Here is a 26,002-nt window from a genome sequence, read left to right on the forward strand (position 1 = left end):
GTAAGTGAGTGTTGTTTACAAGTTCTACATGTCGAAAGTTCAAATTCTTAATTTAAACATCAAAAAATCTTTGTAACACTCATGTCGATTTTTATACCGATCGTGCAGCCCTTTAGAAATATCAGATTTGTCGCAAGATTAGGAAACCATCACTATGTAGCGTCTGTTCTATATTGTCAAACATGGCTACTTTGGCTTACACGAACATTTATTTGTATGTAACTGTATAAATACATTTCTTAAGGAAGTACATATTAAAAAAAACTACCGTTAAAAATATACAAAACAAATGTACGACTTTATTTAAATTATTAGCTGAACTACCCTGTAGTATCTTTATGTTCACCACACTGTAACTACAAATAAAATACAACACTGCAATGTAAAATCCACATTTGTGTTTTTGATGATGAATTCCACGAAATGAATTCAGTCATTAAATTGAAATCAATGTTGTTGGATTATGTTGTTGTTAAACTACGAAGAACTTATTTGCGTGTAGAAATCTAAGATAATTAAAAAGAATTAGGAAAAAAACATAAATTATAGAAAAGAAGTCAAAAAAAAGAGTGCGTGTTTGTTAATTAAAATGGCAAATAATTGAAGCGTTTAAAATAATTGTTGAAACATAACAAAAAAGTGTAGAAATTAATTAATCAAGGTGCATATAAAATTTTTTTTCATCTTTAAATAAAATAGAGCTAGTGAAAATGATTTTTCATGAATCGCAAATGAATAATGATGTTTGCTAATGATGATTGTGTTGTTGTTTTTTTTGTTGCTTTTTAGTTTGTGAATATTTTTGATGTTTTGTTTTGTGTTTGACATTTTGCTACAAATAGAATAAATGAAAAAATATATAAAAAAAAATTAATAAAATTTATTCAAACTAATCGAAACGTTTTACTTAATATAAAAAAAACATCTACATTTGTATGCAGTTAGTTTGCAACGCGGAAACAAGAAAATTACTTCATAATTAAACAAAGCTGTTAAAAATAATAAATAAATAAATAAATAAATAAATAAATAAATAAATAAATATTGCATTATATTGTTAATTGCAACACATATTAATTTTTACGTTGTTGCTATTGTTTTTGTGTAATAGTGCTAATTATAAATTGCAAAATAGAAAAAAATAACAATGCAAAGCAAATAAAAAGAAAACCCTTGAAAAAAAAACGACCAGCAACAGCTTTTCATAAAATATTTCATAATTTTCTTTTTCCTTCACACAAAAGGAAACAAATTAAATACAGGACTTTAACACTTCATGGGAAAAGGCCTTTGATAAGCCTGCCAGACATCATATTCAATTATTAAAAAACAGAAAAAAACTGTAAAAAGCCGTCTAGCCACAAAACTTACAGAAACCAGTTGCCTTTGGCCTACAAGTGTTCAATTTTATTGACGCCACCAGCAGCAGCCGCCATCTATTCAAAGCATCTCCAGCACAACAACTACAAATGCTTTAAAAAAGTACTTTAAATCATCTCATTTTGCAGCAGGTTCTTTAAAAAAGTTGTCTTGGCTTTTTGTGGTTTTTGCTCTTCCTAAAATAAAACCAAAAACAACAAAAACAGAATTTACAACTGCGAACGCTATTGCACTTTTTTTGTAATAAAAACAACAACAGCTGCCCCCTCCCCAACAAGTAAAAAAAAAAAACAAAACCAGTTTTTTCATTTAGCTCCTCTCAAATTATCAGCTGCTCTTTTTAAATTTTGTGTGTAGTTGTTGTTGTTAATTTTGTGGGATTTTGTTTGTATGTTGACAGCTGTTCCTTTGGCCAGCATTTCTTCTTGATAAGGTAAGCTTTATTATAAAGTTCATTTTAAGTTTAAATGAGTAAGTCCCATTATAAGTAGATAGATAGATAGACAGATAGATAGATAGATAGATAGATAGATAGATAGATAGATAGATAGATAGATAGATAGATAGATAGATAGATAGATAGATAGATAGATAGATAGATAGATAGATAGACAGATAGATAGATAGATAGATAGATAGATAGATAGATAGATAGATAGATAGATAGATAGATAGATAGATAGATAGATGGATAGATAGATAATATTAATCGATATATTGTCGGGTAAAAAATCTTGTCTCTTGCCAAAATACTAATAGTTATAACAATATGTCAGTTTTATTTTTGTCTTCCATTTAATAAACCCACAACATCTGCACTTGTTTCTCAGTTTATTCAACAAATGTTGCAATTTTTTTTCTTGATTTTTTACTGTTTATCTCGTATTTGTCATTATTGGGATGGAATCTAACATGTGTTAGTATTTTTATTCTATTGTCAACTTGTTGTTTTCTTTTTCTAATTTTATTTCAACATTGTTATTCTAGCCATGACCTATTTTAACCCTCATTATATTTGTTATAAATGTTTAGATGGTCAGAGAAAAAACAACCCTCCTTCAAAAAGTTAAAAGACAAAATATGTCACAATTTGTATTTTGTTTCTAATCGTTTGAAGGGGAAAGAAAATAAAGTACTTTCCAAATGTGTTCTTAAGAGAAATAATTAAAAAATCTCGAAATTTGTATTCTTGCACCTAAGAATACTAGGAATCTCTCTTTAAAGTAGTATCTTTGGTTAAAATATTGAGAAAAATTAATAGAAAATCTAAATTTATAATTAACAAAAACATTCAAAATTAGTAAGTTTTTATCTTCATTTAAATCTACTAATTTTTAAAAAACACACACCTTTTAAAGCTTGTTTTTTAAAACATAAACTAAAAGTATTATGTTTTTAAATTTCATCATTATTCTCTTAGGAAAAAAAAAGAAACCCACTTGCCCACCCTTATATAAAATAAACAAAAAACTTTTGTTTTATTAAGCAGATGCACTTGTTTTCCATACATGTTTCTACGTGTAAAACTCGCTTTACAACGCCATAATCCATATATAATTGCTAAAGATAAACCTACACACCCTGGTATTTGTGTGATGGTCTATTGTATATGGTTCAATAATACTTGAATGAGTTGAAAACAAAAAAACTACAGCAAACATACTCAATAATACTAAATGAAAACTTGTCATATTCATTCATTTAATCTTTCATAAATGCAGCTAGTAGAGCTATACGCTTGTTGGGATCGCACCATAATTGTCGTCATCACTAGAGGTTTGTCAAAGACAAACATTTTTGCGTATTACAACAACGATTACAACAACATCAATAATAACAAGATTATTATGGATTTTTATACCCTTCACTTTCGTGAGAAGGGTATATATAAGTTTGTCATTCCGTTTGTAATTTCTATAATATAATTTTCCGACCCTATAAAGTATATATATTCTTGATCCTTATAGATAGCGGAGTCGATTAAGCCATGTCCGTCTTTCTGTCTGTCTGTCCGTCTGTCTGTCTGTCTGTCTGTCTGTCTGTCTGTTGAAATCAGTTTTTAGAGGACCCCAGATATCGGCGATGTCTGAATCTTCAATAATTCTATTAGACATGCTTTCGAGAAGATCGCTATTTAAAATCAGCAAAATCGGTCGGTAAATAACGGAGATATGAGCAAAAATCCGAGACAACCTCTGAAAATTTCATAAAAAAATTTTTAAAAAAGCAACAAAAACACTAAAAACACTGTACATAGAAAAAGATGTACACGTGTGTGTAGATGTATTTGGTTTTATTCAGCTGTTTATTTTTTTTTTGTATGTTTGGAATTCAAACATACAAAGTATACACAGCAAAAAAATATGATTTGCATTTTTTGTTAAAATAAAATAATTTTCCCTTTTGTTTTGCAAATATAATTTTTGATGAATAGAAAAGAGTATTTAAAACGTTTTCAATTATATGAGAGTAGATTGTGAGTTATTGTACAATAATTTTTATGCGAATAATGTAAGTTTGAAATTTAAAACTAACACAAATTTTTTCCAAGTGCTTTTTAAAACAATTTTTTTACGATAAACAAAAACAAAATCTACGTCTCGTCAATGTTTACCAGCAATGAATCAGAGGTCGAAGTCGACCGGCTTCGAGCCGGAGCTTAGCCGCCGCCGAACTATATTTAGTTGCTTGAGCCGCCGCCGAAACATTCGGCTTAAATCGACTCAAATTTTTTTAATGTTTTTATTAACTAGACTGTAAGATCAATTATGTTTAAAATACACTATGGTGAAGGGTATATAAGATTCGGCACAGCCGAATATAGCATTCTTACTTGTTTTCTTTATTTTTTTTTTTTTTTTTGAACAACAACAACATCGACAATAACAATAAACCTGCATTGTCATCAAGTGACAACATAAAAACTCACTTTCATTTAAACTACAGTGTCTACTAACTTTATAGTTATAAAAAATAGTGTATTGTAACTGAATACAATACTATAGAGTAGCAAATGTTACTTTTAGTTGGAAAACTTTTCTTCTAATGTATAGCAAGCAAACAACCCTTGCAAATCTTGAGAAATTATCAAATAGGTATAGTAAACATTTTGCTAATTGCCAATCTGAATAATGTAGCTATTGCATATATGCAAGGAATTTGCGTTGAAAATACAATTAAGAGAGGCTACTGTTCTTTTTCCTATAGAAGAGCCATAGTGAAATCATTGCGAAATAAACCATGCTATAGTAAAGGCAATAGTTACACCTAAACTGATGTACGATGTACTTGTGTTTCGAAAAGTTATTCTAGAATAAAATTTAAATAATCTGCGTAGGAATCTCAGGTTATCTTACTTTAAGAATAGTTATACACAAATAATGTGTAATTTCATTTAAAAACCTCTAAAGTCCATTGTGATTCCTTTCAAAGAAATTGATAAGTCCATAATAGAGATTAATTGAGAAAACTGAAAGAAAATCGTAAGATAAACTTCTTAAAGTATGCTTAGACCCATGAAATTTAAACTAGCATTGTTTCACATGCTAAGAGATGTTCTTTTAGAGAAATTTTCTGGTTTAATTTCTCTTACAGACCTAAGACCACGTCTTACTAATCTATGTTATGGATTTTATCGGATATCAAACTATAATTGTGAGAAATGGATGGACTTTCCTCTCGTCTGTTTCATGCAGATGAACATTAGATTACCCTGAATATGTTTAAAGAAAGTGAAAAGTGTCCATATTATTGATTAATTAAGAAAACTGAGAGATTATAGTAATATAAACTTCTGGAAATAGACTGAGGCCCAAGGGATTTAACAAGAAAAATATTAATTAAAAAAATTTCCGTTATAATTCCTGATATAGTCGTAAGACTATCACCCCTATTGTCAAGAGAATTGTAAATTGTTTGTTTCTTTAAAATATTCATTTCCCCCGAATGGAAAATTGCTATCGTGAACTTGTTTTAAATAATTCATTCACAATAGTTAATTTTGTATGCAACAGCTGTCCAATGTTTACAGCGATAAAAGTGAAAAGGGAAGATATTTTACGTGAAATAATGATTGGCGATAGGGGTGAATATCTATCTATTTTATCGGATTTCATTACAAATGAGTGGATTTAACTTTTCCCCCTTTTCTTGTAGATGAAAATTCAAACGTAATAGCATCAATTTTTTTACCCTTCACCTTCGTGAGAACGGTATATATACGTTTGTCATTCCGTTTGTAATTACTATAATATAATTTTCCGACCCTGTAAAGTATATATATTCTGGATCCTTATAGATAGCGGAGTCGATTAAGCCATGTCTGTCTGTCTGTCTGTTGAAATCAGTTTTTGGAGGACCCCAGATATCGGCGAGATCCGAATCTTTAATAATTCTATTTGACATGCTTTCGAGAAGATCGCTATTTAAAATCAGCAAAATCGGTCGGTAAATAACGTTGTTGTTGTTCTTTTTGTTTAGCTTTTGATGTAATAATAATGTAGTCGGGAAAAAATTTGAAATATATAAAAGATGTTTAAAATACACTATGGTGAAGGGTATATAAGATTCGGCACAGCCGAATATAACACTCTTACTTGTTTTTATTAACTCATTACCATGAACATTGTAGTATAGAACATTGTTGAAAACATAAAAATAAATACTCTAAGTGTAGTCTTACTATACACATAAATTGTTACCATAGCCTCCAGACTAATATTATTATGTATCAGTTCTGTTCAGTTAGACCTCAAAGCCTGAAAGACCTTATATTACGGGCACAATGAGTAGAGTTCTTTGCAAATATAGGACTATATTCAATAGTCTCCAAGAATAGTTTTGACTTGCTTTGGTTTTAGCATCCTGAAATAAATCTTCATTATAGATTTCTAAGTGTCAATCTCGTGGGAGTTACCCACTAAGGGAGTTTCTTTACAAATTCCAATTCAAGCTAACTCATTACTCTTAACAAGTTCAATTCCATAGCAATGTACTATTTTACACAGTCAAATATTGCATATTATGAAGGTGGAGTATATGTTTCTGATATTCGAATCAAGTTCTACTTATATGTAGTCAGATTTTCGAAGTTCTAAATGTGTTATCCAATCAGGTCTTTAAATAATAAAATGACATGAAACATTCTGAACTTAAGCTCTAACTGATACCAAAGGATCATCTACGCTCTAAATCTAATAAGGGTCTTTACTGCAACCAAAGATCTTTAGAACTTGACCACTTTGTCTGCTGAAATTATGACGATATAATTTCAAAACGTTACAGGTTTTCCTGGTTTGTTTTGAAGATTGTGCACATTTTGTTACCTTTTATTTATGTCACACTGTCTTTAAACATAATACATACATCTTAAATGCAGCCAACGTTTTCTTAATTTACTTTTAAAACCGGAAGTAAAATGTGGTTATATTTTGTCGTTCAATATACTTTTTTATATTCTTTTCTTTCTCAGAATGATGTTATGAAAGAGTTTTTTTTAATAAAAAGACAAAAAACAACATCTAGAGGATTAAATTACTTAAAAGCCACTTTGATAAATAATATATTTGTAATAAATATAGTCTTGTTCCTATGCAAAATTAAAAAAGTTTGTGCTTTTAATAAAATACATAAAAAATGATAAAAAAAACGTAAAAGTTTGATAAGAAAAGTAAAGATTTTAAATTAAACTTTATTTAAAGTATAACTTATGTACCTTTAGTTTTAATAATATTTCAAATATATTATAATAAATTGTCCATGGGAAATTCCCAATTCCATTAAAATTTAAAATACATTTCAAATATTTCTAATATAATGCTCACATGTTTAACCTGCTACATCTCCTTCGAAATAAATCTCTTAGTAGTTTAACAGCTGTCTCTTGTTTATATTTGCTAAATAAGTACAAGATTTTAAATACTTAAATATGAAACCTCAGATCTCAAAGATACTAAACAAACATTTTTTAAGTATGTATAAGATTTCATTAGTTATTTGTTGTTTTTTGTACCTATATACAAAATTGTAGACTTTGTTTTAAACTCTGTATTCTGCTTTTATATGCAACACAAATTAATAAGAAATTTAAATAACGTCATTACGCTATATTCATTAAAAAATCGCAATTATCAGTTTGTAGATAAATGCAGCAAAAAACTATTTCAATTAAAACAATTTAGAATGAAAAGAATCTTTATTTACTACTAGATTTTTTAATATTATATGTACTTTATAAAGCGTAATAAATGTTGTAGTTTTATTTCAAAATAGGGGAAAAAATAAGATTATAATAAGTATGTACTTCCAAACGAATACCTTTAGTTTTATCAACAAGATTATAAATTTAGATTTTGTATTATGTTGTTTTTATTTTTTTAGTGATTAACTAAACAAATTTAATCAATTTATAAATTGTTTTTAGAATTTTTATTTAAAGCGAAAAATATTTAGAATTTAGAGAGACACATACATATACAGTGTTGCAATTCTCCAGATTCTTGTCTGAAAGGTTATAAAAATGAAATATTTTTTTCAAAATGCTGTCACTTTCATCTGTCAAACTAGACGAAATGGTTTACTAAACATATTCATATCTATCACGAACAAATTAAAATTGCAAAGAGTACTTTTTATAGCCTACACCACTTTAGTGGGGAGGATATATTGCATTTGTGCTGATGTTTATAACGCACAATAATATTAGTCCTATATCCACCTTATAGTATACCAATCGGTTCAGAATCATTTTCTGAGTCGATTTAGCTATGTCCGTCAGTCTGTCCGTCCATGTAAACCTTGTAATCAAACTATGAAATTTGGAATTATGGTACCGCAGACGAAGCCTATTGAAAATGGTTAACATCGGTCCATTATTTCACCTAACCCCGAAGTAACTGAACCCCCGAATATGGATTGTAAACCTTGTAATCAAACTACAGGTCGCAATTATGACGATGATTCAATAAAATTTGCCACATGATCTTTTATGGTGGACGAAGCCTATTAAAAATAGTTAACATCGGTCCATTATTTCTCCTAGGCCCCATACAACTGAATCCCCGAGTAGGGATTGTAAACCTTGTAATCAAACTACAGGTCGTAATTTTGGAGATAATTCAATGAAATTTGGCACATGATCTTTTATGGTACCGTAGACGAAGCTTATTGAAAATAGTTAACATCGTTTCATTATTTATCCTACAACTGAACCCGCCAAATTGGAATTTTATGTTCAAAATTATGTTTATAAACTTTATAATTATATGGCCTCATTTGACCCTAGCCCCTATATTAAACAATAAATGGCTTAAGTATATCTGAGTCGAGGTACAATTGAACTTAAATGTTTTATTATGTAAACTAAATGACATTTTATTTGTATACAGTTGGAGGGTATTATATGGTCGGTCTCGCCCGACTATAACTTCTTACTTGTTTTAGGATAAATAGTACTTAATTACTTGACAAATTTTCTACTACAGACTACTTTGTTGACTATAGTCTTTAGACTAGTCTATTATCTAGTGACGAATCTAATTACTAATCTATGGAATAGTCTACTGACTAGTGTTGATCCATGTCTCTTGACTTTTGTCTCTTAACTAGATTTTGATTGGTTTAAGGAATATTTGATTGACTATGGATTAGTTTAGACGGGTCGATGCACAAGTTTATTGAGAAATTTATTGAGATTGATTAATATATAAAATAGTAGTATAATCTTTATCCAATGAGTTTTTGGTTGACCCGAACCATTTCCAGACTGAAATAATTCTCTTATTTTGATGCTGGCTAAGCAACTGAAGTTTGGTTGCCATACATTATCGACCCATAAGATATTTGACTAGACTAATAACTAAAAAATGGACCAGTCTATAAACATATAACTTATTGCCTATTGATTAGTCTTTGGTCTACTGGCTAGGCTCACTCTAAAGACTGTTGATTAATATATAAAAAGAAAAATCGGAAATTAAGTGGTTCACTTGAATAGAATATATAAAATGATCTGCCCCAGTATTTAATTAAAAAAGGAACTGAATTCCCTTATTTACTTGTTAGATCTTATGATGTCTACTTAAGAGTTAAAGCTAAAGTTTTGAAGACAAAGAACAAAAAAACTGTTTAACACTTTTTTTGAGACTGTTCCTTTAAACGAGAGCGACTACTGAAATATTACAAAGATGTATTTGATTTCCCATGGAACCATAATATTAAGATTCTGTGAGCCTGAATTCCACTAACGTTACGCTCGTTGAATACCAGGTAATGATTTCCCCGATACAACAGATATTTGTTTGTTAATGCGTAGCAAGATGCTATTTGGACTTTTCTTAGTGAAATAGAAATTCAGAAAACTGCATTCTTCTAAGAAAGTAGCCCAATACTAAATCTTCTGAATTATTTCTCAGCAATCGCTAGAACTTTAGAGAGGTAACAATTGCTCACCACAATCTCTTCATATAAGGAGCAAAAAGAGTTTTGATGACCTTATTCCTAACCTTTAGATTCATATAAGATGCGTTCAATAAGAACTGAGGAAGCGCCTAAATTTTATGTCCTTAATCGATTATGATTTTAAACCTTTTCTACGAAATTTGATTGTTGCCGGTAAAAAGTCCTACATCTTCTTATGGAATGATATTTTGAACAATCTTTTACATTCTAGACACGCCTGCAGTTGAGTGTAACTGAGGAAAGAGAATATGGCGAATGCATAATTGACCAGAGAGCTAACAATTGCTCGCCACAATCTCTTCATATAATGTACAAGAAAAAGTTTTGATGATCTTATTCCTAATCTTTGAATAGATATATGTTTCGTTGGCTGAGAAGCGAAGAAGACGAAAAGACTATCAACATAATTTCTTGTCTTAAATCAATTACGAGTTCATACGTTCTTCATCTTCTGATGAAATGATGTTTTGGATGCTGTTGCAAAAATGTCAAACTAACCTGGTTTTCTCCTCTTAAGTAATACACATTCGCTCACACATCTGCTATTGAGTGTAGCTGAGAAAAGAGTATATTGTTCATAAGAGGTCTAAGAGAGAGTTTTCATGATCATATTCCTAATCGCAGATCTACCGCGTCAAATGCTTCTGACAAATTCAAAGCGGCAACAGTAGTACATTAACAACACCTTTGGTAATTGACGGTCCTAGAGATCGGAGAGAAATAATTATAAAATAATATTAACATCAGTTTGGTAACAATTTGCGATTTATTTAGCAGTTGATTACTTGAATTTTTCTTAATTTGGGTGATATTATTTCCGAGACACATTAACTATATATATATTTTAATGACTCTTAATAAAGAGTGTTAAGTGAAACTTTAAATTCTTTTATTATTAAAATTTTACATGTTGGCGCGATACCTACATTTAATTTATTATCATCTGTTTTATTTTCGCTTCGCTTTTTTTCTTTTGCTCTTTTTAGTTAATTAAATTAAATTTATATATACATTAAGTAGTAATGAAAATATGTATGTGCGTATTATTAAATAGTACCCTCATAAGTATTTAACCTATGAATGTAGTTAAAGTTTAATGAACTTTTAATTTTATTAATATACAATGTTTAATATTGCAAATTTACAAAATTTACAATTGCTTTAAAATAACATTCTTAGAAGTTTGAAAAATATGCTAAAAGTGAGGACCTTTAGCAAAATTATACTTGGAATTTTTAATTGTAGAACTTAGATATTGCATTTTTACAAGATATTGCATATTTCCAATAACTTTTTGACATACTTTAAAGTCTTGCAAACTTTTTATAATGTAGTAAATTATAGAAAAATATAATGATATAGAAATCTGCAATGTTTTTGTTGGTGTACAAGGCCTGTATAAACTGTAAAGAGTGAATACATATAGTGTTGTAAGTTTGCAAGAGTAAGCTGTGAATACTACTAATGTTAATTTAGTTTAGTGCTTAATAATTACAATAATTTAGTTGTAATCAGTAGCGATAAAAATTTGCAACATATTAATATTTTATATTGCCTTTTCACAAAACTACAAAACATTTATTTAAAAAACCACAATAGTTTTCCTAACGATTAGAAACTTTAATTGCAAATATAAAAATTCTTAGAAAAACGGTGCCACACACTAAAAACTGTAGCCAACCCTTTATAAAATTCTAATTTTTTTTTTATAAAAGTTTTTATTAAGTTTTCTATTGATAAAGGAAAATAACTATTCATAGATAACTACATATAGAGAAAGAAAGAAATAACAATAACTACAACCTTTATAAAAGATGTTTTTAAAATTTTTATCACGTTTTACGTCTTGACTATAACTTGATTTTGTATTTGAATTATTATTTACGTCTTAAGTAAGTAGTAAGACTTATTGTAACTGACATCTGATGAAAACAGATTTTAAATGGAAAAGTATGTATTGTGTTATTTTACTTGTGTATAATGTATAATGCAGTTAGAGAATAAATAATACTTTTTAGAAGAGTTACTACGTAAAAAATTGTTGTATAAAACCTACCAACTATGACCAATAATGTTAATTTTAAATATTTAAAATTTTTTATAGACAAACTTAGAATAACATATTCTAGTAAATAAATAAAACACGATATTTTATATTCTTATTCTTGCCAGTTGTCTGCTATTTTTTAAGTGTCTGTCGTAAGAGACCCTTTAGTTCTAGACGATTATCTCGAACCAGTGTTTTAACTCAAGAGGAAGTTCAGCACTTTGTACTTCCTTCATAAAAACACATTTGTCTAGACAAATAGACTAATTTATCCTAAACTAATGATTAACCACACTTTAGATTACCTAGGATGTATAAAGTATACAATCTTATTAATATCAGAAAAACGCATATATATACTACTTATAAAACTGCTGCGGAGTATTAAAACTACTGTAGCTCTCTAAATCAACATGCTCACTGGTATTGAACTATTTTTAAATCGAATCACTTTTAAGCAGAAAATCAATTGTATTTTATAAATAACATTAAAATCCCCATTTTAAAAACAACATCTTTCAATTATTCCCCTTTATTTTGCAAAATTTTCGTAAAAATGTTTCATTTGTATTGAAAGTTAAATTCAATTTAGCATTTTATTGTTTTGTTTGTCTATAAAAAGGGGTTCACATTTTGTTTTTAATTGAATTTCTTTTTCTACGATCTTTGGATTTTTTTGTTTTGTTTGTAATTATTGCAAGTATCTGTTCGATATTTATGAATTATGTTCATTGTGCATATAATTCTCTGGAAATACATATTGACCATTGTGGTGATCTGTGGCAGAACATGTGTTGCACGTTGCAATTTTATTTATGTTGCGCTGTTATGTGCATATATTTATTTTTATTATTTTTTTCTTTTATTTATATGTAGTTTAAATATTTTTTTTTGTTGCATGCCACTGCTAACCATCAGCGAAGCGAAAATAAAGTGAATGAAGTGTATAAAACTGCAGTTACGAGGGTTGGTTAAATAGTTGTTTCGTAATGTACATATGTATTTTTTTTTTAATTTTGGAACTTCATTTAGTGATCACGTAGTTGTGATCACTAACTAGAACTGAACTAAAACTAAAAGTAGAAATGAACTAAAACTGAACTAGAACTGAACTAGAACTGAACTAGAACTGAACTAGAACTTAACTAGAACTGAACTAGAACTGAACTAGAACTGAACTAGAACTGAACTAGAACTGAACTAGAACTGAACTAGAACTGAACTAGAACTGAACTAGAACTGAACTAGAACTTAACTAGAACTGAAGTAGAACTGAACTAGAACTGAACTAGAACTGAACTAGAACTGAACTAGAACTGAACTAGAACTGAACTAGAACTGAACTAGAACTGAACTAGAACTGAACTAGAACTGAACTAGAACTACATCTGAACAAGAACTTAATGGATTTTCGTGAGAGAGTTTTGACGTTCCATGTCTAAAAAATTGATGGCAGATCAGCTACATTTTTAATAAAAATATTTCTAGTGTATTTTCAGTTTTTCTTGCAAAAGCCATTTGCTCAATTTATGTACATTTTTTTGGAATAACCCTCGTATATTGTACAACATATTTGCTATAATTGTACTTACATATGTATGTATGCATGTACTCGGAATGATGGCGATGACATTGCTCAGTTGCTGCACTCAATGTTATGCTACGTGTTTTTCTGTTGCATTTATACAATAAGTAGGTCTAACGATAAGTTCTCGAAATCTAAGAATACTATGAATAATCATGATTGTATCATTAAAAAAATTAAAAAAAAGAAAGAGAAAAGAAATGGAAATATAGTAAACTTACAGTTCAATGTAGCAAATGTAGCTATAAAACATGAGCAAATTCTGTAAAAGTCTACCGATACGGTTTCTGATTTGAATAAACTCCTAATAAAGATTAACTTTCGAATTGTATTAAGCAACTACAAGTCTAGCAAAAATACTATATTTAGCAAGACCCATAATATTTGAAATTGTAATATACTAGATTTGAGTAAACTTATCATAGGACATATAAGTTTTGTTTGTAGTGTTTACCGAAAATTTCCCTATTAAAGTTCGTTCAAAAATATGATATTTCTGTTATCCGTCGCAAATCAGTACAATTTATTATTTAATTTAATTATTTATTAATCCTCGCTAAAAAAGCAGCATTGTGCGAACCCAATAAAAATATATTGTTTAACAGAAAATACTTAAACACAGACAAAATTTTATCATGTGGAAATTTCAAGCAAGTTCTAAGTATTAGTTGGCTTAAATAGCTTATTTAGCACTGGTTAGAGTTTCATTTTGTTTCGGTACTTTTGTTTTTGCTAATTTAATTGTAAAGTTTTTACAATTATTCTTTCATTTTGTTTTTCTATTTGTTTTATTATGAAGAAAAACTCACATATGTGAATTGTTTGTTATAAAAAAAAGATTTGTCTATTTCTTTGAATTTTATATGTATATGTCTATGTAATTTTCAGAAATATTTCATAATCCAACAGTTTTGTAAGTTTATAACAAAATCTGCAAAAATGAAGTATGAAAGGGTCTTACATATTTATTCAAAGTTATAAAATTATTGTGTGAAATTTTTGTTTTGACTTTAGGTCAAAATTTCAATTGACTTGAGATAACAATGGAATTGTTTGTGTGAACTATTATTGAAGTTTTTAAGTAATTTCAAATAAAATGGTCGATTTAAGAATGAACATTTAATATTTAACAAAGAGTCAAATCACACTAAAAAAGAACTGGACCTTTAAGATAGAACTAATTACTACAACCAAAGTCAAGTATCTTCTTTTTTAATTTTTAGACTCAAAGCTCTGAGTCGATTTAGCTATGTCCGTCCATCTGCCCGTCCATGTAAACCATGTAATCAGACTACAGGTCGAAATTTTAAAGATTATTCGATGAAATTTTTACATGATCTTCTATTGTGCCAAGGACGAAGCCTATTAAGATCGATCCATTATTTCACCTAGCCCTGAACACCCGAATAGAGTTTGTCAACTTTGTAATCAAACTACAGATCGCAATTTTGGAGATAATTCAATGAAATTTGGCACATGATCTTTTATGTTACCGTAGACGAAACCTATTTAAAATGGTTACCATGGGTCCATTATTTCTTCTATCCCCCATACGACTGAACCCCCGAATAAGGCTTGTAAATTTTGTATTCAAACTACAGGTCGCAATTTTGGAGATAATTCCATAAAATCTGGCACATGATCTTCCATTGAACCGTAGACGAAGCCTGTTGAAAATGGTTTACATCGATCCACTATTTCACCTAGCTCCCATACAACTTTAAAGTTTATAATTGTGTTTAATACACTCATATCTCGACAAAACGCTGCAAAACCATGTTCTATATTAGACTCCTTTATAAATTCTACAATAATAGGTCCTCATATGACCCTATCTCCTATGAAAAACCCCCATCAAAATTTCACTTAAATGTTCACAATTTTATTTAACAATAAACGACTTAAGTTTGTATATCTGAGGCAAGGTAAAATTCAACTTAATTGCTTTATTATGACAACTAAGGGCGAGTTTTTCTGATAAAGATAATGTTCATTCTTTGGTTAAACCTGAATTAATATATGTTTCATGTTTTTCATTTATCAGTAAAGTTACTTATTATGTTAGTTTAACTGAGTGTAATTGGCCAATTAAACTCAAGTTATAAGTGAGAAAACACAATTAACAAAAACAATAAAACAATGATTTTGGAAGAACAAAAACATAATATTTTAAGTAAATTGCAATTTTCTGATTTCCTTTGTTTCATTGATTATTGTTTTAAATGTTTATTTAACATTTTTTCAAAATTTTCCATTTTACAAAAGTATTGTTTGCAAAAAAAACAGCTGTTCATTGTTTATGTTTTTTGAGTGAAAACTTGGCAATACTAACAAAGTTAACTGAGCTTAAATCTAAAACTGAAAAACACAATTATCGGTTAAAGTCCGTCTGAATTTGTTCCGAGTTTAATCTAACAGCAAGTTAAGCCTAGTTTAACTGATGAGTAAAAAACCCGCCCTAAATCATAATATAGGCGTAGGGTGTTTTATGGTAGGCCTCGTCCGACTATATTTTCTTACTTGTTTCTTATTGAAATTACATTACAAATACTGAGTTATCTTAATTAGTTTAGTGAGTTCAATATTTTCTCTATCTGACGTAATATTCAAACGGTAAATGAGAGATATGGACTATTATTTAATCATGTTCTTGATGATGAACTTGAAAAACATCGATTGTTTTTATTTTATCAAACTTTTGTAAATCCGGACGTTACACGAGCAAATTTTGCGACGAGATAAACGCTATGGATAAACGCAGGTTCACATTCTTTAGCTTTCAATCGGATGAGGTAACTGATGTGAAAAGGAATAGGGAATAGAGATACACGTGCTATCTGCTACGGAAGTGTAATGATCCAAATTACTTTTGTAGAAAAGCTGGAGTAAATATGGCACCAGGAGGTTGTGGTATCAGGACTATAAGAAAGCCTGAACCGAATATTTTTTAAGTTGAAAGCTCGAAGACAATCGGTAATAAAGAAGGAAATGGTACTCGAGATAGTTCACATCACAAATACATAACCGTTTGAATGAACAAAGTATGATAGATGGAATTCCATTACGATATGTTTTTTTATGGAAGTTATTCAAGGTCGAAACAAATTTAGTATTTATGTTAGAAAGTAAATTGTTTAAAAAGTGTTTGTTACTTTCTATATTACTTTTACACTTTTTAAATACACCCAGCAAAACCCTTAGCACATAAATTATTAATGTATACATATTTTGCAACAAAAAAAAAAATATATAAATTTATTTAAAGTTTAAAAACTAGTTACAAAATACCTTTTAAAAAATAAAAAGTTTCTAATTTAAGAGTCTCCATTTTACAATTGAAACTCTTGTGAAATTTAAAAAAAAAATAATAATAAGCTTTTGTTAACAAACTGGTAGTAGTATGTGTATTTTTCAAAAGCGTAAATTGATATTTTAAACAATTTTCAAAATATACACATTTTCATTAATAATTTTCTTATCATAATTATTTGAACACAAGTGTTCGGTTTGTAATTTTTATTTATTAAATCATAAAGATAACAAACAACATTTTCTTATAGAACTGAATATATAAATATTTGTACACGCTTTATCATTATTATTATAACCATCATATTGTTGCTATAAATTTGAAACATTTTTAACTTCCTCTTTTTTTAACGACTCGGGCACTCGCCTCTTTTTTCAATGTTGTAAAAAATACTCTTGCTTAACAACAATGCATTTGTTAAATAATTCGTTTACATTTATTGTAAACAAGTAGAAAGGTCAGACATGGAAAATTTAGTACTATTGTAATTTTTTCCAGTATTTTTTGACAAAGAAAATATCTTATTGCCGCCACGGAAATACGTAAGCTAGACTAGACTATAGACTAGTCTATAGACAAGACTATAGACTCGACTATAAACTAGACTATAGACTAGACTATAGACTAGACTATAGACTAGACTATAGACTAGACTATAGACTAGACTATAGACTAGACTATAGACTAGACTATAGACTAGACTATAGACTAGACTATAGACTAGACTATAGACTAGACTATAGACTAGACTATAGACTAGACTATAGACTGGACTATGGTTTTGATAAAATTTAGAACTGTTTCAAAATTTAAATTTTCCAGGCCTGAGATTGATACAATTGCAGCAATTTATTCGTACCTTTTAAGTGAATCCCCCTTTGTGCCCATTTATTTAAAATCCACGTAATTTTTTTGTGGGTGATTGGTGATTTAAAAAGCTTAATAACTGATAATAATAAATAGAAAAAAAGCAAAAAATATTAAATAAAAATGTATGACCAGCAGCAATTTGGCAAAGTGTTGTATAAAAATCAAACTCACATTAAATGAACGTAATTTGATATTCAAGAATGCCTTTTTTGATAAAGAAATTCACATAATACATTCCAATTAATGTATTACTACACATATGTACCCTTAAATATATTCATAAAGTATTGGGATTTTTTTTTATTTAACTAATAAACAAAGTATTTTGCATACGCCTTTTGTTTATTAAATTTATTTTTTGTTCATCTTCATTTTAACAATTTTCTTATTTTGGTTTTTGTTTTTGTGAAATTTTTTGTTTACTTTTTTGTTTTTTTTTTCTTTTTGATTCTGTTTTGTTTTTTTATTTTATTTATTTTGCTTTTATTTTGTTTTGTGTGTCAAGCTAAGTGGCTTTTAATGGAACGCGGTGCTTTCGTTGTATATTCAATGACATTGAAACTTATTTATTTTATTTGTTTATAATGAGAGAATCGATTTTTTTACAAAAGAGAAGTTTGCAATAATTTTGAAATGTTTTACTCTTTAAAATTTAATAAGTTAATGAACCTTTTGGTAAATTTTTTTAGGTTGCAATCAGAATTGTACGATTTGAGGTTGTTTATCCTAAGAAAAAAAAATTTCGTTCACTAGATGAAGTCATCGAATATTTATTGGTTAATAGGAGTTAAGTTGAGTGAGTTTATTAATTTATTGGAATTTTAAAAAGAAGAAGATTCTCTTAAATTTCTATATGATCTTTTCTTAAAAACATCATTTAACTTTTCCTTAAACATATTTTATCTTTTTCCTTCACTCTTCGAGGACTTTACTAGTATTGAATGCCGGATGTAGCGGATCTCAATATAACCCATAGTTTCTGGGTTATACATTTGATGTCCTGTAGTATCACCTATTAACAAAAACATACATTGTTCCTTATTTCTTTTAACGATAATTCAAACTTCTGATCTTTCAATGGCCTCTAAAAACTCTAGAGCTTTACTTTTCTTTCTCCTCTTCGTCTTTCTCATTTTGTAGGGTTTTTTAGTTCGATCTTAACTGCTACAACGAATTCTTCTGGAAGTCAATGTAGAAGCTCGATCTTCTAAAATTTCTGGAATTTCGCGCAATTTTTTAGGGACGTGGTTGATGGCTCTTGGATTTAGGATTTCTCTTACAATAGTGAAATTGTTCTTATTCTCTTCGTCGAATCTTCATATATTCTCTCGATATTATAGATAAGAGGAGAGCATAATATTATCTTGAGCCCGCTATGCGATCATTACAACAACATCTACGTTCCCATGATAATTGGATCGACTCCGGAACTTAGCAAAAGCTGTATCAACCGGCAGTTTTTTCCCCAGGGAAGAACATCCAGTTACAGCAAACCTTTTACATCAACAACAACATCTACTGAAATTAAATACGAAAGCAGTCGTCTTCGTGCGTCATATTCAAAAAATTTAATAATTACTCTTCTTTTTATCTTCCTAGACTCTCGGAATTTTAACTTATTAAAAGCTCTTCAGAACATACTTCTGCCTTAAGGAGCAGATTAACAGAAAAACAAGTCATTATAATGATTTTCCAAATAAACCTAGATCTAAATGGATTTTTGTCTTTCAAGTAACTACTGCATATCGTTTGAATATAAACTTCTTCTCAAAGGATCTGAATATAAGAATTATTAGTTTGGATAAAGATTAAAAGGTTTATTTGATTTGGGTCTCCTGTAAGGATTAAAAGGATTTGGATCTATTACGTCAGGTAATAGTTTTCTTAATGGCCTTAAAATATAGATGTAGTTTTCTTGCATTGGTTATTAGTTGTTGTTGTTGTAGCAGCGATATGTGTAAAGTCAGAGTGGCTGGATTAACAATCCTTGGAAGTTATTCGTTGAACTCCAAATCGTTCCAGAGCGAAGAACCGATTATCGTGAGAAAGATTGGCGATTAGTTTTAATATCTGTTGTAGTTCCATGGGAATCAAAAACAAGGTGGCTTTTGAATGCCATGGTTCCATTATTGAGATTCATTGGGAAAATTCTACACAACTTTCTCGAAACATTCTTTCTAAACCTATAACTTTATGAATTTACAACAAAATCTAATCATCATTATTCTTTCTTTTCAGATACTTCCTTTTTATATAAGTTCAATCACTTCTCTGTTCACACATCAATATGACATCGTCTAGTCATATGGAAGGTGTCGCCGATACCGAATGGCTGGAAGATCTGCTTAAAGAAGTTCAACTAGAACAGTTCCTAGAACGTATACGCGATGATTTACAAGTCACACGTCTGGCACATTTCGATTATGTACAAGCCGAAGATTTGGAACGTTGTGGTCTGGGTAAACCAGCCATAAGACGTTTAATGGAAGCGGTGCGCAAGAAAAAAGCCCAACAATGGCGTAAAAATATTCTATCGAAATTAATAGGTGGCGGTAAACAGCCTTCGTCGAAGAAATCCTCAAATGCCACAAATAAAGATAAACAACAGAATACTCAATTAACCTGCCTAATACATGAGAAAGATATAACGCTGGGCAATAAATTGGGTGATGGTTCATTTGGTGTAGTGCGCCGGGGAGAATGGTTAACGGCACCTAATGGTAAACATTTACCGGTGGCAGTTAAGGTAGGTTTTTTTTAAAACTTACGGCTTATATTTATAGTTATTTAATATGATTTCCTTTTAAAGGTTCTTAAAGCGGATAATCTTACACAACCCGGCATTATAGAGGACTTTTTTCGTGAAGTGCAGGCTATGCATGCTTTAGATCATTCAAATTTGGTGCGTTTGTACGGCGTGGTGCTATCCCAACCCATGATGATGATTACAGAGTTGGCAGAACGTGGTTCCCTACTCGACACTTTGCGCAAACAGTGCAAACATACTCCCTTAACTACAATTTGGAATTGGTCGGTACAAATTGCCACCGGTATGGCCTATTTGGAACAAAAAAGATTTTTACATCGCGATCTGGCCTGCCGTAATGTTTTATTGGCTTCAGGAAATAAAATCAAAATTGGTGATTTTGGTTTGATGAGAGCTCTACCTCAAGAAGATGACTGTTATGTTATGTCTGAACATAAAAAAGTTCCTTTTCCCTGGTGTGCTCCGGAATCGTTGCGCTTTAGACAATTTTCTCATGCCTCCGATACCTGGATGTTTGGTGTTACTTTATGGGAAATGTTTACCTTTGGTGAAGATCCATGGGTGGGTTTGAATGGTTCGCAAATTTTGCGTAAAATCGATAGGGAAGGTGAACGTTTGCATCATCCTGAGGCTTGTCCGCCAGATGTATATGAAATGATGTTACAATGTTGGGATAAGACACCAGCTGAGCGCCCCACTTTTGCAGCTATAAAGTAAGTTTTTGCAGGATTTTAAAGGAAAATAAAATGTCCATTAATTGTGTTTTTTTGTTTCCTTGTAAAGAGAATTTTTGGTGGGCGTATCACCACAAGTGGTTAAGGCAGCCAAAGCTTTTAATGAAGCAAATCGTTTACAAATTGAGGCAGGTGATACTATCGCCATTATAGATGGTAGACCCGAACTTAAATTAATTAAGGGACAAAACCAAAGAACCTTTGATATAGGCATCTTTCCACGACAAATTTTGGAGAAAACCAAACAAACCAACAGTGACCTCATACGACCAATGCATGAAAATCTTAGAGCTACCGGTCATTCAGGTTCTCCATTCGGTTTCTGTTGGGGTGGAGCTGGCACTATGGCCACCAGTAGTAGTGAAATGCATGCTGAGAGAGCACGTAAAACAGCTTCTTTGCAGGCTCAGTCCATGCAACAGTTGCATCATGCTAAAGAACGCAAATCCATTGTAAACAAACAATTCTCCTATAACAAGCTGGTAAACGAGAGAGCTGTTGAGCTGCAGCGCCATCAATCAATGCAGTCTGCTGGTGGCAGTGGGAAAAACAAAAGTGACAAAAATAAAGGACCACAAAGGCCACCACCACCCCAACTGCAGCAGCAACAAGAAGGTATTCTAATTGATATATCCCCAGAATTTGGTGGTGGTGGCGGTGTTAGTGGTCCCTCTTCCTTCACACAAAACTCCTCTTTACTGCACTTGGGTGAAAGTTCTTCAATGCATGTCGATAGCACTTTTTGTATACTCGATGCTCCCATAGATGTGCCTACCGAAGGAGAGGATTACTTGGACAATGAGGCTTCCAACCCCAGTATTATGCCTCCAACTCCTACAACACATAATAATTTTGAATTTGGTGCTTCGCCTTCACGTCCGCATCCACCTCCTTATCAAATGCCACCCACATACTCGAATACAATGGAATTTAGTCAACAGCAACCAACAGCAAGAGATCCCTTCGATACCAGTAGAATTAGTTTTAATGGCGCTAACAACACCAATACATCCAATGATGATATTAATGCTTTATACTCGAATGTGATAAAAACACAACAACAGCAACAAGATACTCACCTAAGGTAAGTTTACAATCATTTTAAATAATTAAAAGTTTAAATTAATTTCTTTTACTCTTTGCAGAAACACTTCCTTACAAAATTCCAATATTAATAGTCCAGCAGCACGTAAAAGTCTATTTGGTGCTGGACCGGGTTTAGCCACAACAGCTTCTAATTTATCATTAACAGGCAACAAAGAAAACATACCACAAATATCTACAGAAACAGCTGGCCACAACCTAACAACTCTCAGACAATATGAAACTACAAAACTACAAACGTCAACTATATCAGCTGCAGAAGATTCGGCATTGCAAAGAAACTTAAGTACACTTTCGTTGGAGAAACAAACAACTACTACACCACCAGCAACAAACACTAACGAACAAGTAGTTTTGGATAAAAGCTTTATAGCTGAATTAGAAAAGGACATGTACTCCAATGAAGGACAAAAGGATTATGAACGCAATTCTTCGCAAATGTATGCCAACAAGGAGGCAGTGTTTAAACAAAATTTAACGCCCCTTAAAAATTCAGCAGCAGCCAGTCATTCAAATCACTCCAGTCCCTCTTCAATAAATGGAGCTTCACCAAAAATGCATAATATTGAAAGACAGGCCGGTCATTACAATGTCTTAGAGAATCGTAATAGCATATACGGTGCTGCAACAGCCGATACTATCGCCCAAAAACCCAGTAATTTAGAAAACGCTTCAGCCAATAATACTCAAAGTGTGGTCAATCGTATTTGGTATGAAAGGGTAGCTAATCAATCGGAATATTATGCCCAACCAGCTTTAGAGAATATCTACTCTAATCAAGGTATATATCAAGCCACACCTGTTGCCACAGCCACTACGGCTAATGAAAGTAATCATAGTTTTGTGGCCATATCTAATCGTGTGGTGGCTCCTAAAACCGCCAATCAAGTATATGCCTCTGCTGCTTCTATCTATGGCAGTGTAACTGGACATAATATGTATGACACGGTTGCACCTACACCCTCAACTTATTATGGGCAAATACCTTTAAGTCATATCTCAAATAGTAATGGCCAAAACTATTCCAATGGCACTGCTAATAACCCAACACAACCGGCTATTTATGATGAGGTAACTTTAGATGATTACCTACGACCACATCGTCCTGCTCCCTTAGCTCCGCCTCAACTATCAGCCCAACAGATACAACGACGTCTGGAAAAACTAAAGAAACAACAGGAGTCACAAATGGAAGGCAGCAGTTCGCTGTATGCCCCGCCACCTTCGGACTATGAAAGAGAACATCAGAAAATACAACAGATGATGCAGGATTTAGGACCAAATACTCAAGAAATCGATGTACGAAATGCTTTAAGAGCTGCCAGTGGTGATACGAATTTAGCTATAAGACACTATAAAATTGATCAATTATCAAGGTAAGTTGAAAGGACAGGATAACTTTGAAAAATTCGATTCAAACTGTTGAACTTGCTTCTGACTGCCAAAGAAAATAGCTTTAAAATAAAGCGATACTTCTTAACTTAACGGACAATTTTGTTTCTAATGGCTTAACAGACAACTTTTTATAGTGATTGACTGATCAGGTATGGTTTAAAATATAGTTTGAAAACTACTGCATGCAACCGGAGATCTTAACGTCCACCGTGTAAAGTAGGTGTGGCTGGGTTGACAATCCTTGGTCATTGTTCGTTAAACTTCGAGTCGTTCCGGTGCAAAAAACCGATTGTCGAGGGAACGAAGAAGAACACCTACATGACGAAACGAAGATGCTTCCAGTCATGGAACACAACATCATGCTGTCGGAGGGACCACCCGAACCACCATCTAACGGAATGTCAGGAAAGAACTTCGTCTGTATGAGAGCGACATCCAAGAACAACTGGATAACATAGGTGATGAGAGCTCATACAGGACAGCTTTGAATACTATCCACCAGGAGGCGGTGGAAGACGCCAAAAATAGTATAACACTGGGAGGTCGTTCCCCACCCGTTGTAAACGAGGAACGAAACCTATCTTGTCGTACTCGAGTGATGTTGGCACAGCTTAGATCGGGTCGGTGTACCCGTTTAAACTCATACTGGTCGAGAATAAACGACACCATTCAAGATCTCTGGCCTGCGTATGTCACAGATCACACACAATGTTCAACACCAACTCGTTTGGAACCTGAATCCCTTTGAACCGAGCCGTTAGATGCGCCACGTCTACTGGGTTTAGATCTAACTGATTTGGATAACCAGAGCAAAGAAGAATAGTAGGGAATAATAACTATATATGGAAACTATGTTTTAATTTTTAACTATCATGGGGACGATAATATGATCTACGCTCCGGAACGTTCCGAGTCATACTAGGCCAAAGATTGTCAACCCAGCGACAACAGTATCAATCGAAAGTTTTTTTAGAAAAGAACTATCGGCCACAGTCGAACTGTTACAACAACAACTACTTGCAAAGACATGACTCTTTTGTTAGGGACCAAATGAACAACTTTTTTAAGGATTAAAGAACAAGTTTTTAGTTTTGATAGAAATATTTTAATTCCAAATGCTGTTACAGATAACCCCACAGCACTGAGGCAGTGGTTGACTGCCGTTAATTCCCATTCTAGAACTATTTTTGCTTTCAAATGCTGTTACAGATAACCCCACAGTACTGAGACAATAGTTGACTGCCGTTGATTCCCCTTCTTCCTTATCATATCAGAAATAATCATGCGTTATTACAAATCTTCTTGCAATAAAGTAAATTACAGTGAAAGACACCTGCGGCGGTAAATAAGAGTTGTTTTGTCACAACAAATGTCGAATTGGAGCAACAGGCTTATTACCTACTGCTCACGTATAGACCGTCTGCAATGAATGTCCTGCATGTGGTTTTGGTCCTCATGACACCCACTACACATTCAACGATTCAGCCAAACCTACATCCACCTGTGCAATGGATTTTTGGACGCATCCAGTTGAAGTGGCGCTATTTTTAGGCTTGGACATTGATGTAGAACCCCCTCAACTAGATTATTGTATAGTTTTAGCTGTTACAACAACAGTGGCCGCTTGACAATTACAATAATATTGCTGCATTAAAAACGAGTTAGTTTCAGATGATATGACGTTTGTTTTTAATACAAACAGGACAGTGCTAAGCAAAGTTTTATATATTAAATGAAAAAAAAGGATTTTAAAAATTTATAGTTCAATATATCAATTATTTAATATTCTTCTTTAAAAATACTGTTCCAAATTTCTATTAAATGTTTGCACTTTCACTTCTTTTATTTCAGACTTGGTCTTGCTAATCGTCCTCAATGTGAACAAGCTTTACAAAAAACCGGCTGGAGTTTAGAACTTGCAGCTGCTGTTTTATTAGAAACTACTTCCTAAGCTAAACCCAAAATACGAACAACAACATTAACAACATAATCCAACACAACAACAACTACTTGGTACCCCCATCAAATCATTCCATAGTTCCCAATTATATCACACTACAGAAAAAAAGTATTATGACAATTTTAAATATAGAATGAATTGAATAGAAACCTGGTATTTTAAAATGTGATTTTAAAACAGTACAATTACGAAAAAACGACATCACTAAATGAAAAATTTCCTTTTTTTAACCAAACTTTTTTTACAAATCCCTAAACACTACAATAAATAGTTGTTTTTCTTTTAAACAATGAAGCTTATAATACGAACAATAAAACCGTCCTTGTTTAAAAATTCGATCAATTTAATATACCAAATTTTTTATATTTAAATTTTTATTGGGTCTTGCAAACA

The 26,002-nt window shown here is 31.2% G+C and overlaps 1 protein-coding gene across 4 annotated transcripts; it reads left to right on the forward strand.

Annotated features, from left to right (window-relative positions):
• Nucleotides 1-427: 427 nt before the first annotated feature.
• Nucleotides 428-26,002, forward strand: LOC111679721 (activated Cdc42 kinase Ack). Of its 4 annotated transcripts, XM_023441310.2 has the most exons (7): nt 429-661; nt 1,245-1,813; nt 19,888-20,395; nt 20,459-21,129; nt 21,200-22,234; nt 22,296-23,630; nt 25,501-26,002. In XM_023441310.2, the coding sequence occupies exons 3-7, from the start codon at nt 19,937-19,939 to the stop codon at nt 25,598-25,600; spliced, it is 3,600 nt and encodes a 1,199-aa protein (XP_023297078.2). In that variant the 5' UTR covers nt 429-661; nt 1,245-1,813; nt 19,888-19,936; the 3' UTR covers nt 25,601-26,002. The 4 variants fall into 4 exon arrangements, with proteins under 4 accessions (XP_023297079.2, XP_023297078.2, XP_046809762.1 ...); XM_023441311.2 differs by lacking the exon at nt 1,245-1,813 and having other exon boundaries at nt 428-661; XM_046953806.1 differs by having other exon boundaries at nt 429-1,813.

Source organism: Lucilia cuprina, chromosome 6 (assembly GCF_022045245.1).
Source record: "Lucilia cuprina isolate Lc7/37 chromosome 6, ASM2204524v1, whole genome shotgun sequence".
NCBI classification, from domain to species: domain Eukaryota; kingdom Metazoa; phylum Arthropoda; class Insecta; order Diptera; family Calliphoridae; genus Lucilia; species Lucilia cuprina.